Source organism: Pangasianodon hypophthalmus, chromosome 22 (assembly GCF_027358585.1).
Source record: "Pangasianodon hypophthalmus isolate fPanHyp1 chromosome 22, fPanHyp1.pri, whole genome shotgun sequence".
Taxonomy (NCBI): Eukaryota; Metazoa; Chordata; class Actinopteri; order Siluriformes; family Pangasiidae; genus Pangasianodon; species Pangasianodon hypophthalmus.
This window is the reverse complement of record NC_069731.1, coordinates 4,749,140-4,761,857: the sequence shown is the minus strand read 5'-3', so window position 1 is coordinate 4,761,857 and position 12,718 is coordinate 4,749,140. Positions and strand designations below refer to the sequence as shown.

The window sequence follows — 12,718 nt, the reverse complement described above, 5'->3', positions numbered from 1 at the left end:
TGCACTGAAGACATTCTAATGTGTCAGAACATTTATATATTATAAAACCAGTGATTAAAGTGGACCTATACCACTTTTTATTACTCTTATGGAGTAACAAAGAACCTTATAAAACCAAGTCTGAATGTAGAACTGTACATTTTTTTCAAATATGACAACAAAACATTGCAACATAAAAAAAAACACCACAGGAGATTAAAGTATCCCCAAGCGATGACATTAATGTGGATAACTTTTCTTAAATTTTTGACCAAACTGCCAGATTTGAAACTTACAATGCTGAGGTCACACTATGCTGGTTTCATAAATAAAGATGAACAAAGCATTTTTCGGACTAGATGGCTGAGCTAGTAATTAAAATGTTACAGCTGTGGTTGTGTTGTAATGTTAACGGCTTAGCTTTTTCTTCCACTATCTGCTAGTTAGGAAAGATATGATTGCAAACTTCCTTCACACTGCAGAAGATGCTTTCTGACTTCACAGGAGTGAGAGTTTTGTTTTTTGGCTTTTTTTTTTTTTTTTTTTGGAGTGTTTGCTACAACTAAATAGAGAATCTGAGAGAAAAATGCATTTCAAAAACTCCATGACGTCTGCTGACAGCTTGCCATTAGCATACGGCGCTAATGTCAGGCTCCTTTCACTCCAAACCGGATTCACAACCCCCTTTTCGCGCCTCTTGTTTTTTGGACTGAGCTCTTAATGACAGCCTGAATCCAAGGACCAGCTGCGCTAATCGTCTCCCTGATTCACCCATCGCTAGTCAGTTTCCTCTTTGCTAGCTCCTCTTGGTAGCTAATTACACTTTTGTGCTTTTGCTCCGTTGGCTGGGATGGATGACGCAGAAAAGGGAATCTGAGAGAAATAAATTGTTCTAATGGCTTAGACATTCTGCAAAGCCCCTTCTTTCTTCAATCAAGGTCGCGAGCTAAACGTGTAGCTAGCATAACATGGTTAAAATGGCTGTAATTGCACAAGTCAGTCTGAAAGAAGAAGAAGAAAAAAAAAAATCTGTGTTGTTGTCTCATCTTTGTACCAGAGGAGCTTTGTACTTAAAAGTCTTGTTCAGTGTGAACTGAAATCTGCTTCACATAACTCATCTCACAGAGAAACAACAAAAAAAGTGTTTTCTCAGCATGTTGTGACAGTGTTATGCCCTAGAGCAAGTGCACTTCTAATGAAAGCTGAGCAGCTACAGAAGAAACGCTCCGGTGCATGAAAACATGTGACTCTGAAACACTACAGCAGCTTTTCTGAGCTCCTCTCATCCTCGCTTTATCCTTCTCTCCTGTTTTCACTTATTTTTCTCCTCCTGTCCGTTATGGGTGCTGCTTCATAAATATCACGTCTCTCTCCAAGTGGGCAACCCAAAATGCCGTGCGCATGCATTGCCCTTTTCCTTCAAACAGACAGATGATGATGGAGAGTCAAAACAAAGATGAGTGCCATATTATTGCTTTTTATTTAGCGCAGAGGGACTGAATATGAAATTGACCTTCATTTCAGAGGCATATGAACCTGAGTTACACAAACACAAAGGAAACGCAGATGGGGAAAAAACACACACAGAGCGCCTGATATTTGCACTTTCAACTCAACGGGGAGCAAAACACAAATGTTAGCAGCCTTGAACCCTTGCAGAAGAGTATGGTTACACAACCTGCTGACACTCTCAAAAGGCCAGTTTCAGGAGAAACCAATTTCTCTAATAGCAAGGTTAAAAAATTAAATGAACGAACACAGTTATTTTCTCACAGGACACTCAAAACTCACTGTTAAGGCTTCCATTGTAACACATAAATGAAACTGATACTACACAATGGTACTTCAGGTGCTGGAGTGTCTCAGGGTCACATGGTTTATGCCCCAGAGCTGAGATTTGAATTCACAATCTTCTGACATTAATTTCTAATTCACTGCTGTCATCATAACCACAGTTTTAACCATCTTAACCACATTACAACAGAGTTTTCATTTCGCAACTCTTCCTCTTTAAGTAAGTAAAGACACGACTTTAGATCCCATTCAGTGAATCACGACATCAAATCATATTTACATGTACATTTTTATCTACTTTTGCTTTGTTTTCTACTTGGAAATTGTCTTTATGATACAGCAGCTTAGCCAGATTATTAATTGTCTTTATGATACAGCAGATTAGCCAATTTAAGGCCGCTTTCACAACTATTAGTCGAATCAGAAATTGATCAGAAATTGATGCTTTTGGTTTGTTTGCTATTTTGTCTGGATTGGTTTCACACCGCACATAAAAGGCTTCCACACGATATGATACAATTTCATTTCTTAAGGCAACGATTCGATATTTGATGATACGACTGAATCTGCTACGATACCATGTTGTTTCATAAGACAATAAGTTAATATTTGAACCTGTACCACTGAACCTGCTATGATATGATACGATACAATAAGACTTCGATCAATAAGTCCAAGATTTGATAATTGACAATAACATTGAATCGTGGTACGGCCCATCCATCCTCCTCATAGTTTGATTAGTCTCTAGCTAAAACTAGCTACACCTAGCACACAGTGCATTCAGAACATATTCAGACCCCTTCATTTTTCACATTTTGTTATCTTGAAGCCTTATGCTAAAATGCTTTAAATTATTTTTTTCACATCAATCTACACTCAGTACCCCATAATGGCAAAGGAAAAACATGATTTGTGATAACTCTACAAATTTATTAAAAAGAAAAAACTGAAATATCACATTGACATAAGTATTCAGCCCCTTTGCTATGACACTTGAATTTAGCTGTGAAATTTGAAAAAAATTAAGGGTTCTGAGTACTTCCTGAATGCACTGTAAGTAAACTAGCCTAATATGACTTACAGTAGAGTTTAAGTCAAACTTTACTGATTCATTTCACGCTCTGTGCTGTTAAACAAAAAGCAAATGGAGAGGATGAAGCATCTTCCCCTGCTACATGGGTAACATCTGTTCTTATCTACCACAGACGAGTGCATTATTGGTAAATGCAACACACCCTTAACCTCAACACAGCTGCAGGGCACAGAACAAAACATCACTTGAAGTAGCTCAACACATCCACACTGAGCACATCTTTGCTATTGCTGACTTCATGAAAAAATGATACCCAAGTGCTCTTGAGAACCAGAAGACATGTGATGTGATGTTGAACAAAGTCTGCCATCCTGCAACAGCCACTGATATCAATCTCTAATGTAAGATAAGTTTCACACCTCTCCTCCCTCGAGCTATCCGTGACCTTCAGCCTTAAAGGTTTCTGGAAAAGATGGGACAATATTACAAATAAAACAACACTCATTTTGCATCTAGACAAAAATGTTTCTTCTCTAAAACAGAACTCATACTCACACATCACAGTAAATTTTTTGAGCACCTCATCATGTTAGGCTAGCTGTTAGCTTAGCTAGAGAGGTAAAAGAAGATGGGCAATACAATGATATGCTAACAATGGGGCAACAAACTGTTACACTTTCACCATTTGGAGAGTATTGTGAGTATTGTCAGTATGCCACTGGCTAACTCCGTTCTGAGTTAAAATCCATTTGCGTCATTTAAACACGAGCCTCATCACTGTCTCTTCACTTCATGCTGGTGCTGAAATAATCACTGATTCATTCACTCACTTCTGTTGACTAAATTTCTTGTTATTAATGACTTTTTATTAGCTCATTTAAACACTTTGTCCATTATCGTCTGTGCAGATGGTGTGAGTGCTCTTCTCTGTTTTGATGATGATGTGACCTAGCAGGAGCATTGTGAGACATTGAGACATTTTGGCAGCCCGTATCTGATTAAGAACTAAACTGATTGGCCTTACCTCCTTTTAGATATGACAAGTAACTAACTTAAACGTAACTAGCAAGGCTGTGGACATCATTAGGCAGGCTGGCTGACGTGATCTTTGCAGGCAGATGCCAAGCCAAGATTTTAAAGTAGCCGAATTAAAAACATTTCCATGTCGTAAAATATAATTTGTTGTTTCGGTAAAGAGGAGATATCAAAGTACTGGCAGAAAACCTCAATCTTTCATCTTTTTTGGCTTTTTTTTTCCAGAATTCAGCCACATCGACATCCGACGGGTTTTTCCCACACCACCACACATATGCGATATACAGTACATATACACCCATTGTGAATGTCTTCAAGTATGGTGATTTGATTATTTTTTGCTACATATTGAGGAGCAACACGAGAAGAGTCAGGTCTCTGAAGGCAGCAGCGAGGTTTTATGGATCTGTAACTGCCTTGCCCCAGAGGTTTTGATGCTGTCATGAGGGACCTGTTATTTCTGAGTTTTACATCTGTTTGCACAGTAATATTGACTCAGTGGCTGTTTGCTTCTTCATGCTATCATGTTGAAGGGACTTTCCCCCTTGTTTAACAGTAACAGCTGATGATGCATCATGATTAAGGACTTCGCTCCAGAGACTCTCTGGTGGTTGTGGGATTTTCTCCAAAAACCTTATAAGACGAGGAAAGAAAAATAACCTCTGCACAATGCACAGGTATACAGTAAAAAATTCTAATGAGAAGGTTTATGGGTTTGTAACCAAGCATGAGGAATTACTTTTTTTGTACTTTTAACTGAGTGCTGTACGAGTTCTGTTTGTTCTCGTAAGACCGTGCAGAATGTCATCGTCGTATCACATTGTCTGGATCAAAGTCTTTAGTATTCTGTTCATCTTCAGAGATCTCTCTGGTGTCTTCGGACCTTTGACTCGCAACAATGTGATTAGGCAGATAAAATCTCCACCTCACTCTCGTGAGTCAACCTGGTACAAAGAGGCACAGACAAAGCCTGAGGCAATGTGACACTTCCTCTCCATCCTGCAAACCCTGAAATACACAGCGGTTTGCTTGAGGGCACAACATCTCTCTGTCAGGCAGTGCTCGAAGTAGGCTGGTACTCACTGGTACACAGTACCAGCACGTTTACATTTTACTCTTTGGCGTACTGCGACTTTTTTCTTGTGTACCGGCACTTCTCGCAAGCTGCTGGTACTCTTTTCTGCTCTCTCCGTATCAGGTTCTGGGTGATTCATAATTACCCTACATAAACTACATTACCCAGGGGGCACTACGTGATGCTCATCTGTTCCTGTTCTCAAAATAAATAACGTTAATGCTAGTCTAAGTAACGTAACATTAATGCTAAGTAAAGTTACTGCCAATAACATTATAGTATCATACAGATATTGCATTATTATATTACTAACATTATTACAGTAAAATACAAATACTACATTATTAAATTATTATATAGTATAATTCTACATTATAAAATTTTGGCAAATGGTTGTCCCTTTGAGTAATTAAATTTATGTCGTGAACATCAGCGATATCTCCTAGAATCTTTTATTCACTGAACAAATTCAGAATGTAAGACTTAATGATTAGCCGATACCGGCCAACACACACGCCAACATGTGAACAAGGGGAGTACTGGCACTTTTTTCCCCACTTCAAGCACTGCTTGTCAGGTGTGGGATTTGAACTCACAACCTTGATCTTGATCTCAAGATTCCTGCTTAGCTAGGGATCCTCTACTTGAATGGAACCCAGAGCTTAGCAATGATATTTTGTCCACTATAATAATATTGTGCATGTCAAATGTCACAGTATATCATACAACCAAATATCAGCACATGCCTAATGCATTTACATTCATTCAATACTAAACTCTTGCACAGACAGACAGGAAACAGGAGAAAAGGAAACAGGAACATATCCATTAGTATCGAATGTGACGGAAGTCCAGAACAAGACGTTCCTCTGCTTATCCTCAACGCTTAGTAAGCATTTTATGTTAAGAGCTATTTTGTTACATCACAAGTCAATTCTATGTATCTTAAAACAATTCTAGCCGTGTGTGTGTGTGTGTGTGTGTGTGTGTGTGTGTGTGTGTGTGTGTGTAGTTTTCTCTCAGCACAACCTCCAGCCCAGGGCCAGCCTGTGATCTCTTCAGTCAACAAGCCAATTTGATGCTGAACTCCAGAAATAGACGATGAGGTTTGGACGACGTCCAGAAAGCCTGACAAAGTGGATTCTCGCATAACAATACGGAAATAAAAAGCGGCAACTTTGGGCTATAGATAGATCTCAGAAACACATTTATCTACAATGTGTTGAAGGAAAATAGCGTAACCCTGTTTTCACACTAGCATGCAGGGCATGTGGGCAACAACTATTTTTGTCACTTGTTTGGTTTTTTAAGTTCTTACAGGAGGTGGTATTCACCAAATTTCATTCAATCTGCCATAGAATCGATAAACATGATTTGTTTAAAACGTACTTTGTCATTAAACTCAAATACAAGATGTACTATTCCTTTATTTAGATTAGTATATTTAATGCCTCATAGTTGTCAATGTTGGAATTAAAAACCCCGGCACTTGGCTACAAAGTCCCTTATGGCAATGGTCAAACCCCGCACCATTTCACAACCGCCATGCTTCAAAACACAAGGAAGGCAAGCATCACGACTCCTCTGAGTACTGGGAGTCCCCCGCTGTCCTCACTTAATGCCCTACTACAAAACCTATTTATTCATTCATTCATCTTCATAACCGTTTTGTCCTGGTCAGGGTTGTGGTGAATCAGGAGCTTGTCTCAGGAATGCTGGGACGTGTGGCTGGAATACACTCCATCACGTACACACACATAACTAGTCTATCCACTGTCATGTTTTTGGGAGTAGGAAACCCACACATTATTCACTGTGGGTTTTTTTTGTTCCTCAACCTAAACAGTACCTTACTGAGTTCCAAAATAAACCCATATTTCTACAATATTTCCATACAAACTAACCCAAATTTCACTAATGAAATATGTTTTTATTTATACAGCCACCGCTGAATGAGTGAACGATCAGCACTACCATAAGGACGTTCCCCGAGTAGACTCCGAAGCACTTCTGTAAGTCACTCTGAATAAAAGCGTCTGCCAAATACCAAAGAAAAGACGATTTCTTGGCCAATAATCTGACTCTTATTCTACTAATTTGTTGGCTGGAGTGTTAGAGTGTCCATCACCCTTCTCATCACCTTGCTCTGTCCCTGCGTGAGCTCTCTACTCACTATCTGCACATCACTGCAGCAGAAAAGTAGTGCAAATGCTCAAAGCATGTGCCAATATGTTTTATAGCAAGACAACTGCCTAATAATATATCACATAATCATCACACTGTTCTGTTTGCCAGCATTCAGCTTTTCTAAAGTGACATTCAAGTACTTGCAAAAGTAGATAATCAGACATTGGGCAGTGCCGAACATTTCATAGCTTCGTATCTTTTTGTGTGGTTAGTTTCATATCTTTGTGTGGTTTTTGAGTTGCAGTTGAGGTGGGAATTTTGCTGAAACAAAACCCCCCAACAACCCCCCCCCCTGCAATAATAATAATAATAATAATAATAATAATAATAATATGTTCAATCCGAATTATGAATGTGTATTCAACTGAACCTCTACACCATATAAACAGATTTCAAATGTCTGTAATTGATATAGTGAAGTTTTCTGTGTGATCTTTATTTAGCGTTTCTGGAAGGAGTCTCCAGTCTTAGCGCTTTGTAACAGTCAAAGTAAAGCTGTAACTATGTTTTCCAACACAAGATAGTCTTCACGACTTTCAGTTTCTTTGTAACAAGCTGCAATATTTTTTATTTGTCTTATTTTCTCTGAGAGAGAGAAAAAAAATGAGAGGCTGCTATAACGCACAGTAAGAGAGAACAGGAAATAACTTGTTTCACGAACATTCCACAACATTAAATATGTAACTATAAATGGATAAATGTGGGATATACCATATGATGTGTCATTCTTTAATAAATAAAATTTTAATCAGCAATTTTCTGTGTGTACACATGGAATACAATGCATCAGGATATGCTGTTACTGGAAATAAATCAACTTCAAGGTGGTAACTAACTCACATATATATCACACAGCCTTGTGAAACACTACTACATGTTACACTAACTGTCAGGTTGAATTTAAATGTGAACTTTATTTCAAAACTCTGAAGTGGTATAATGCCTTTTTGTGCACAAATTCTAAATGCCAAGATGCTGAATTGTTTCTTGCAGACCTTGCAGTATATGTTGTGTTCTGCCTTTGCCTTTTTTTTTTCCTAGCCAATTTAATATCAAACGTCTGCCAGATATAATGCAATAATTTTAGCAAACAGGTAATCATTTGCAACTCATATAAAGCACCTGCCACCTGCCAATACGCTTCATATCTAATCCTGCAAATATCGAACTCAGTCAAGGGAATTTATTCAGCGCTGCATTCTCAGTGCACACATGAGACACAGGAAATTTTTAAGACTATATGAAACCTGTGCCCCAGATAAAATGATGTAGCATGAGAGACGTGGTGTCAGATCACTTATAAACAAACCCCCTGCTGAAGATTTCTGATCCTTTTACTTTTTGTGTAAGGACAAAAAAAAAAAAAAACACACACAAAAGTGTTGATTTCTTTCTGATTCAGACAAAAAAGTGAGAAAATGCTCTTAGACAGCAGACCAAAGTCCTCCTGAGGATCTACAAAGATAAACAGGAAAGTGTGGTTTGTGCAGCCCTTTTGAAACCTGTGCGTAACCCGGTGATGTCTAACTGACAGCACTGTGAGTGACAACATGCTTAGCTCGTGTGTGCAAACGTGAAAATGTGTGTGCTCTTCATCAAATGCACAACTGCCTATTAGTTATCCTTGTGAGACCCTGCTATCCATGGTTCATGCCTTTTCTACAGAAAAAGCCAGAGCCTTCAATAAAGGCTTTTTGTGTTAAATTTTTGTCATTTTGAATGCCATTAATTTTATCATAAAAAATTTAAACATGAAATGGTTAGAGAGTTGGACTTATAACCCGAAGGTGAACCCGAAGGTCGTGGGTTCGAGTCTCAGGTCCGGCAGGGATTGTAGGTGGGGGGAGTGAATGACCAGCGCTCTCTTCCACCCTCAATACCACGACTGAGGTGAGACCCTTGAGCAAGGCACCGAACCCCCAACTGCTCCCCGGGCGCCGCAGCTAAAGAGGCTGCCCACTGCTCCGGGTGTGTGTTCACTACTGTGTGTGTGCACTTGGATGGGTTAAATGCAGAGCACAAATTCCGAGTATGGGTGACCATACTTGGCTACACTTCACTTCACTTAATTCTATGTTTAAAATGTTTTCTGAATTTCCAGACATTTTAGATACTTTGTGTATATCTGCTTGTAAGATTGCTATATGAGGATGCTTTATCCCAAACTATTTCCTGTTTAAAGACACTGATTAATGCCCAGCTATCGAGTGGAAGTTGCACTGCAGCAGCATCATAATTCAGGTATCAGGAGGATCTGAGAGTGATGTTCAGGAGCTCATACACTGTCTGACTGCCCTAAAGCCGTGGGATGAGTTACTCCAGTGAACAGATTAATGCAAATCACTGAAATGTAGCAAATTGTGCATCTACTGTTAATGTGGCATCATGGTCTAATGGCACAGGTTTCCAGCCCTGGTCCTGGAGAAACTGCGATCCTGGACAATTTTAGGATTTCCAGCGGATTCAGTGCAGGACAGCGGGTTCTCCAGGACCAGGGTTGGGAATCTGTGGGTTGTTTTGTAGCCATGATGACCAGAGACTCCACAAGAAGCTTCCTGAAGAAGTGCAACAGCTGGTTTGGAGCAATCCATACACCTCTTACCTCTCTGACTTTGTCCCTCCTCTGTACAGTTTGGTGATCTGATGGTTTTCCCCGGTCATTCCCGAGCGCTGCTTTGAGGAAACACTTTCGGAACGTGTCATAACTGTAGCCTTTCGCGCGCCCCGCTGTGGTCCCTTCGGTCGCGTCCCCGCGCTGCGTTCTCGCCCTGCGCTCCTCGCGCGCTCCCGGAGGTCTCTCCGCGGTGCCGCCGGTGGCATCTCCGCGCGTCACGGATGGCTTCCGGCTCACTCTGAGCTTGCCGTTTGGCTCGGGTTTAAACGGTGCGCTCCGCTCGCGCTCCTGGCGCTCCCGGTCCGCGCGCGCCTTTTCCGCGAGCTCGACCATCGCGCCGCTCTGGGTCACCGCCGTGTTCGCGCTCGCGCTCTCGGTCTTGGGCAGGAAAAAGCGCTTGAGGCGAACGGAGTCGGGAAGGAAAAACAGAGCCCCGAGGCACAGCGTGACCAAACCGGAGAGAAAAAGCAGAAAGGCGAATTTCTGGGACAGACGGAGGCCCATGGCTGACACGGGCACACCGGGCAACTTCCGGAACGCCATTAACACCGCTGAGTGAGTATGCTCTCTGCCAAGCGGCTTTAAGACACACCGGCTGCGTGAATGAATAACAAAGTTTGGGTAGTGGCTTTATCAGAGTGCGCGAGCCTCATCGCGCGCTCTCCCTCCCTCTCTGTGTCTCTGCACGCGCGTCATCGCGCTCCGGATGGATTTCGGTTCCGCAAACTTTCCGTAAGAGCAGACAATCCGGGGTGCAGACAGTAACTATAACTGACTAGTGTTTAGTGCTGTGCAAAAGCACTACATGACCCGAGTACACAACGGGTTGAGTCGAAGCGCGCGCGTGCGCCGCGGTTTAAATCCGCTAAAGCGTGATCAGAGGCAGAGCGACAAGTTGGTCTCCAACAGCGCGATCATCCAGTCATCATATCAGTGAGAGTTGGATAAATGCCCAAAATGGCACCATGACGTTGCATGACGTTTTCCGCTTTTATCCACAGTGTTAATCCGTGAATTAATGAGTGAAAACCGGGTCAGGATCCGGTTCAGGATCGGATTTTAAACGCATGGCGTGATGCACAAAGTGATCTATTCCTCGTTATCTTTGCTCTTGCTTTGTTTCTGAACTAAGCGTGGTCGTAAACGTTCGGATTCCCTTTGCAAAAGAAAGGAAGAAAGAAGGGTACGATGTGTGCACGGAGGTGATCCGGATTCCCGGAATGTTTGGCACAGAGAAGCTGAGAGAGTCGGAGCGCTGTGCGGTAACGGTCATGTAATCCGATGATGCCGCGTCTTTCTTCCGGTCCGGACGGAAAGCGGGATAACGGAGAGAAATGTGGATGTTGATGTAACGCCTGAGCAGTAAACGAAGCGTAATGAACGGTAGAAATCCCGTAAATATCCAGAGAGATGGAAGGCGCGAGGCTGCGACCGCCCGGTCCGCCGCAAAGCGCGTTTGATCCGCCGCCGGTGCTGAAGGCGGAGTGGTGAAATTAAAGAGCAGCGGCGTCACGTTACAGGGAAGAGGAAGCGCGTGCCAATGCGTCCATCGTGTGGCGAGTCAGGGTATTAAAGACGGCGCGTACAGACAACGAAAATCTGGAGTCAAAAATGGTATTACAAGTCATCCCCCGTGTTTAGGTTACACCCATAAAATACCCACTAAGATGCCAGTATGTGCTGGAAAACACGACAAAGTGCCCTCTAGGGTGGCCATCCAGTGGTGAAAATGTGATACAGTGCCCTATAGGTTTCCCCTATGTGCAAAGTAACATAAAGAATGTCCTCATGGCTGCCCTTGCAGTGGCATATTCATAGTCATATTCCCTATCTGCAAGGAAATATGAAGTTCCCTAAAGTGGGCCCTTACAGTGGTGAAAAGGTGATACAGTGCCCTATAGGGTTCCCCTATCTGCAAGGAAACATGATGAAGTGTCATAATGGCTGTCCCTCAAATGGATAAAACATGATAAAATAGCCACTAGGGTGCCAATAATTGGTAGAAAACATGACAAAGTGCCCTCTAGGGTGGCCTTCCAGTGGAGAATATGTGATGCAGTGCCCTATAGGGTTCCCCTATGTGCAAGGTAACACGAAGTGTCCTCATGGCTGCCCCTCAAATGGATAAAACGTGATGAAATGTCCACTTGGGTGCCAATACATGAAAGAAAACATGACAAAGTGCCCTCTAGGGTGGCTTTCCAGTGGTGAAAATGTGATGCAGTGCCCTATAGGTTTCCCCTATGTACAAGGTAACATGTTGAAGTGTCCTCATGCTGCCCCTCAAATGGATAAAACATGATGAAATTATTATAATAATAATAATGAAAGTTTTTTAATGAATGCATTTCTTTGTTTAGTCACTTTTATAGGATACCAGCTGCTGTGATGAAAAACAGGAAGTCATTTGGGACGAATTTGTCCTGTTTGTGTCTGAAAGCTACTAGGCAGATATCTACACTATAAGCACAGAGACATGGAGGCGAGAGCAGGCAAAGTAGCTGCTGGAGTTTACTGCAAAGGAAAAACAGATCAGGATTTATAATAATATAAGGTATAATATTCCACTATTATTAACATGTGAATTTAATCATTTTCAGTAGAACTGCCATCAAGGAATTTGTGGCAACGTTATTAAAATGGAAAAATGTTTGACGGTAAATTGTCTTGAATGATTAAATAACAAATTGGTCATCACTGTTCCTACTGCTGTCTAACATCCACCTGAAATACACGAGCATATCATGCTTACTGCCAATTTAATTCTACAGATCAGGAGAACAATCTTACTAAAATTTTATTTCGTATATTTCCTCATGCCACTGATATTCATTTCTGGTTATGTCACGGCCAGTACACAGGCATTGATTTTAACCAGCGTTTTAGCACTGCGAGGTGTGTTCACACGCTGTACAGTGGCAGTCGCTACACCAAAGATCTGCTTCTAATTCTAGATAGTGTGAAAACGGTGTTCAGTAGTGTACTACGGGCTGTTTCC

At 41.5% G+C, this 12,718-nt stretch overlaps 1 protein-coding gene across 2 annotated transcripts in view; it reads right to left on the bottom strand.

Moving 5' to 3' along the window:
* The window catches only part of LOC113532696 (mannosyl-oligosaccharide 1,2-alpha-mannosidase IA), a 212,842-nt gene that overhangs the window by 197,105 nt on the left and 3,019 nt on the right, over positions 1-12,718 (bottom strand). Inside the window, exon 1 of one of the 2 annotated variants that reach the window (XM_026924218.3) lies at positions 9,709-11,194. The exons of the other annotated variant lie outside the window; for it this stretch is intronic. Coding sequence (XP_026780019.1) covers positions 9,709-10,263 — 555 coding nt within the window. The 5' untranslated portion in view covers positions 10,264-11,194. Of the gene's footprint in view, positions 1-9,708; positions 11,195-12,718 lie in introns of those variants that run through there. 2 annotated transcript variants of the gene reach the window in all.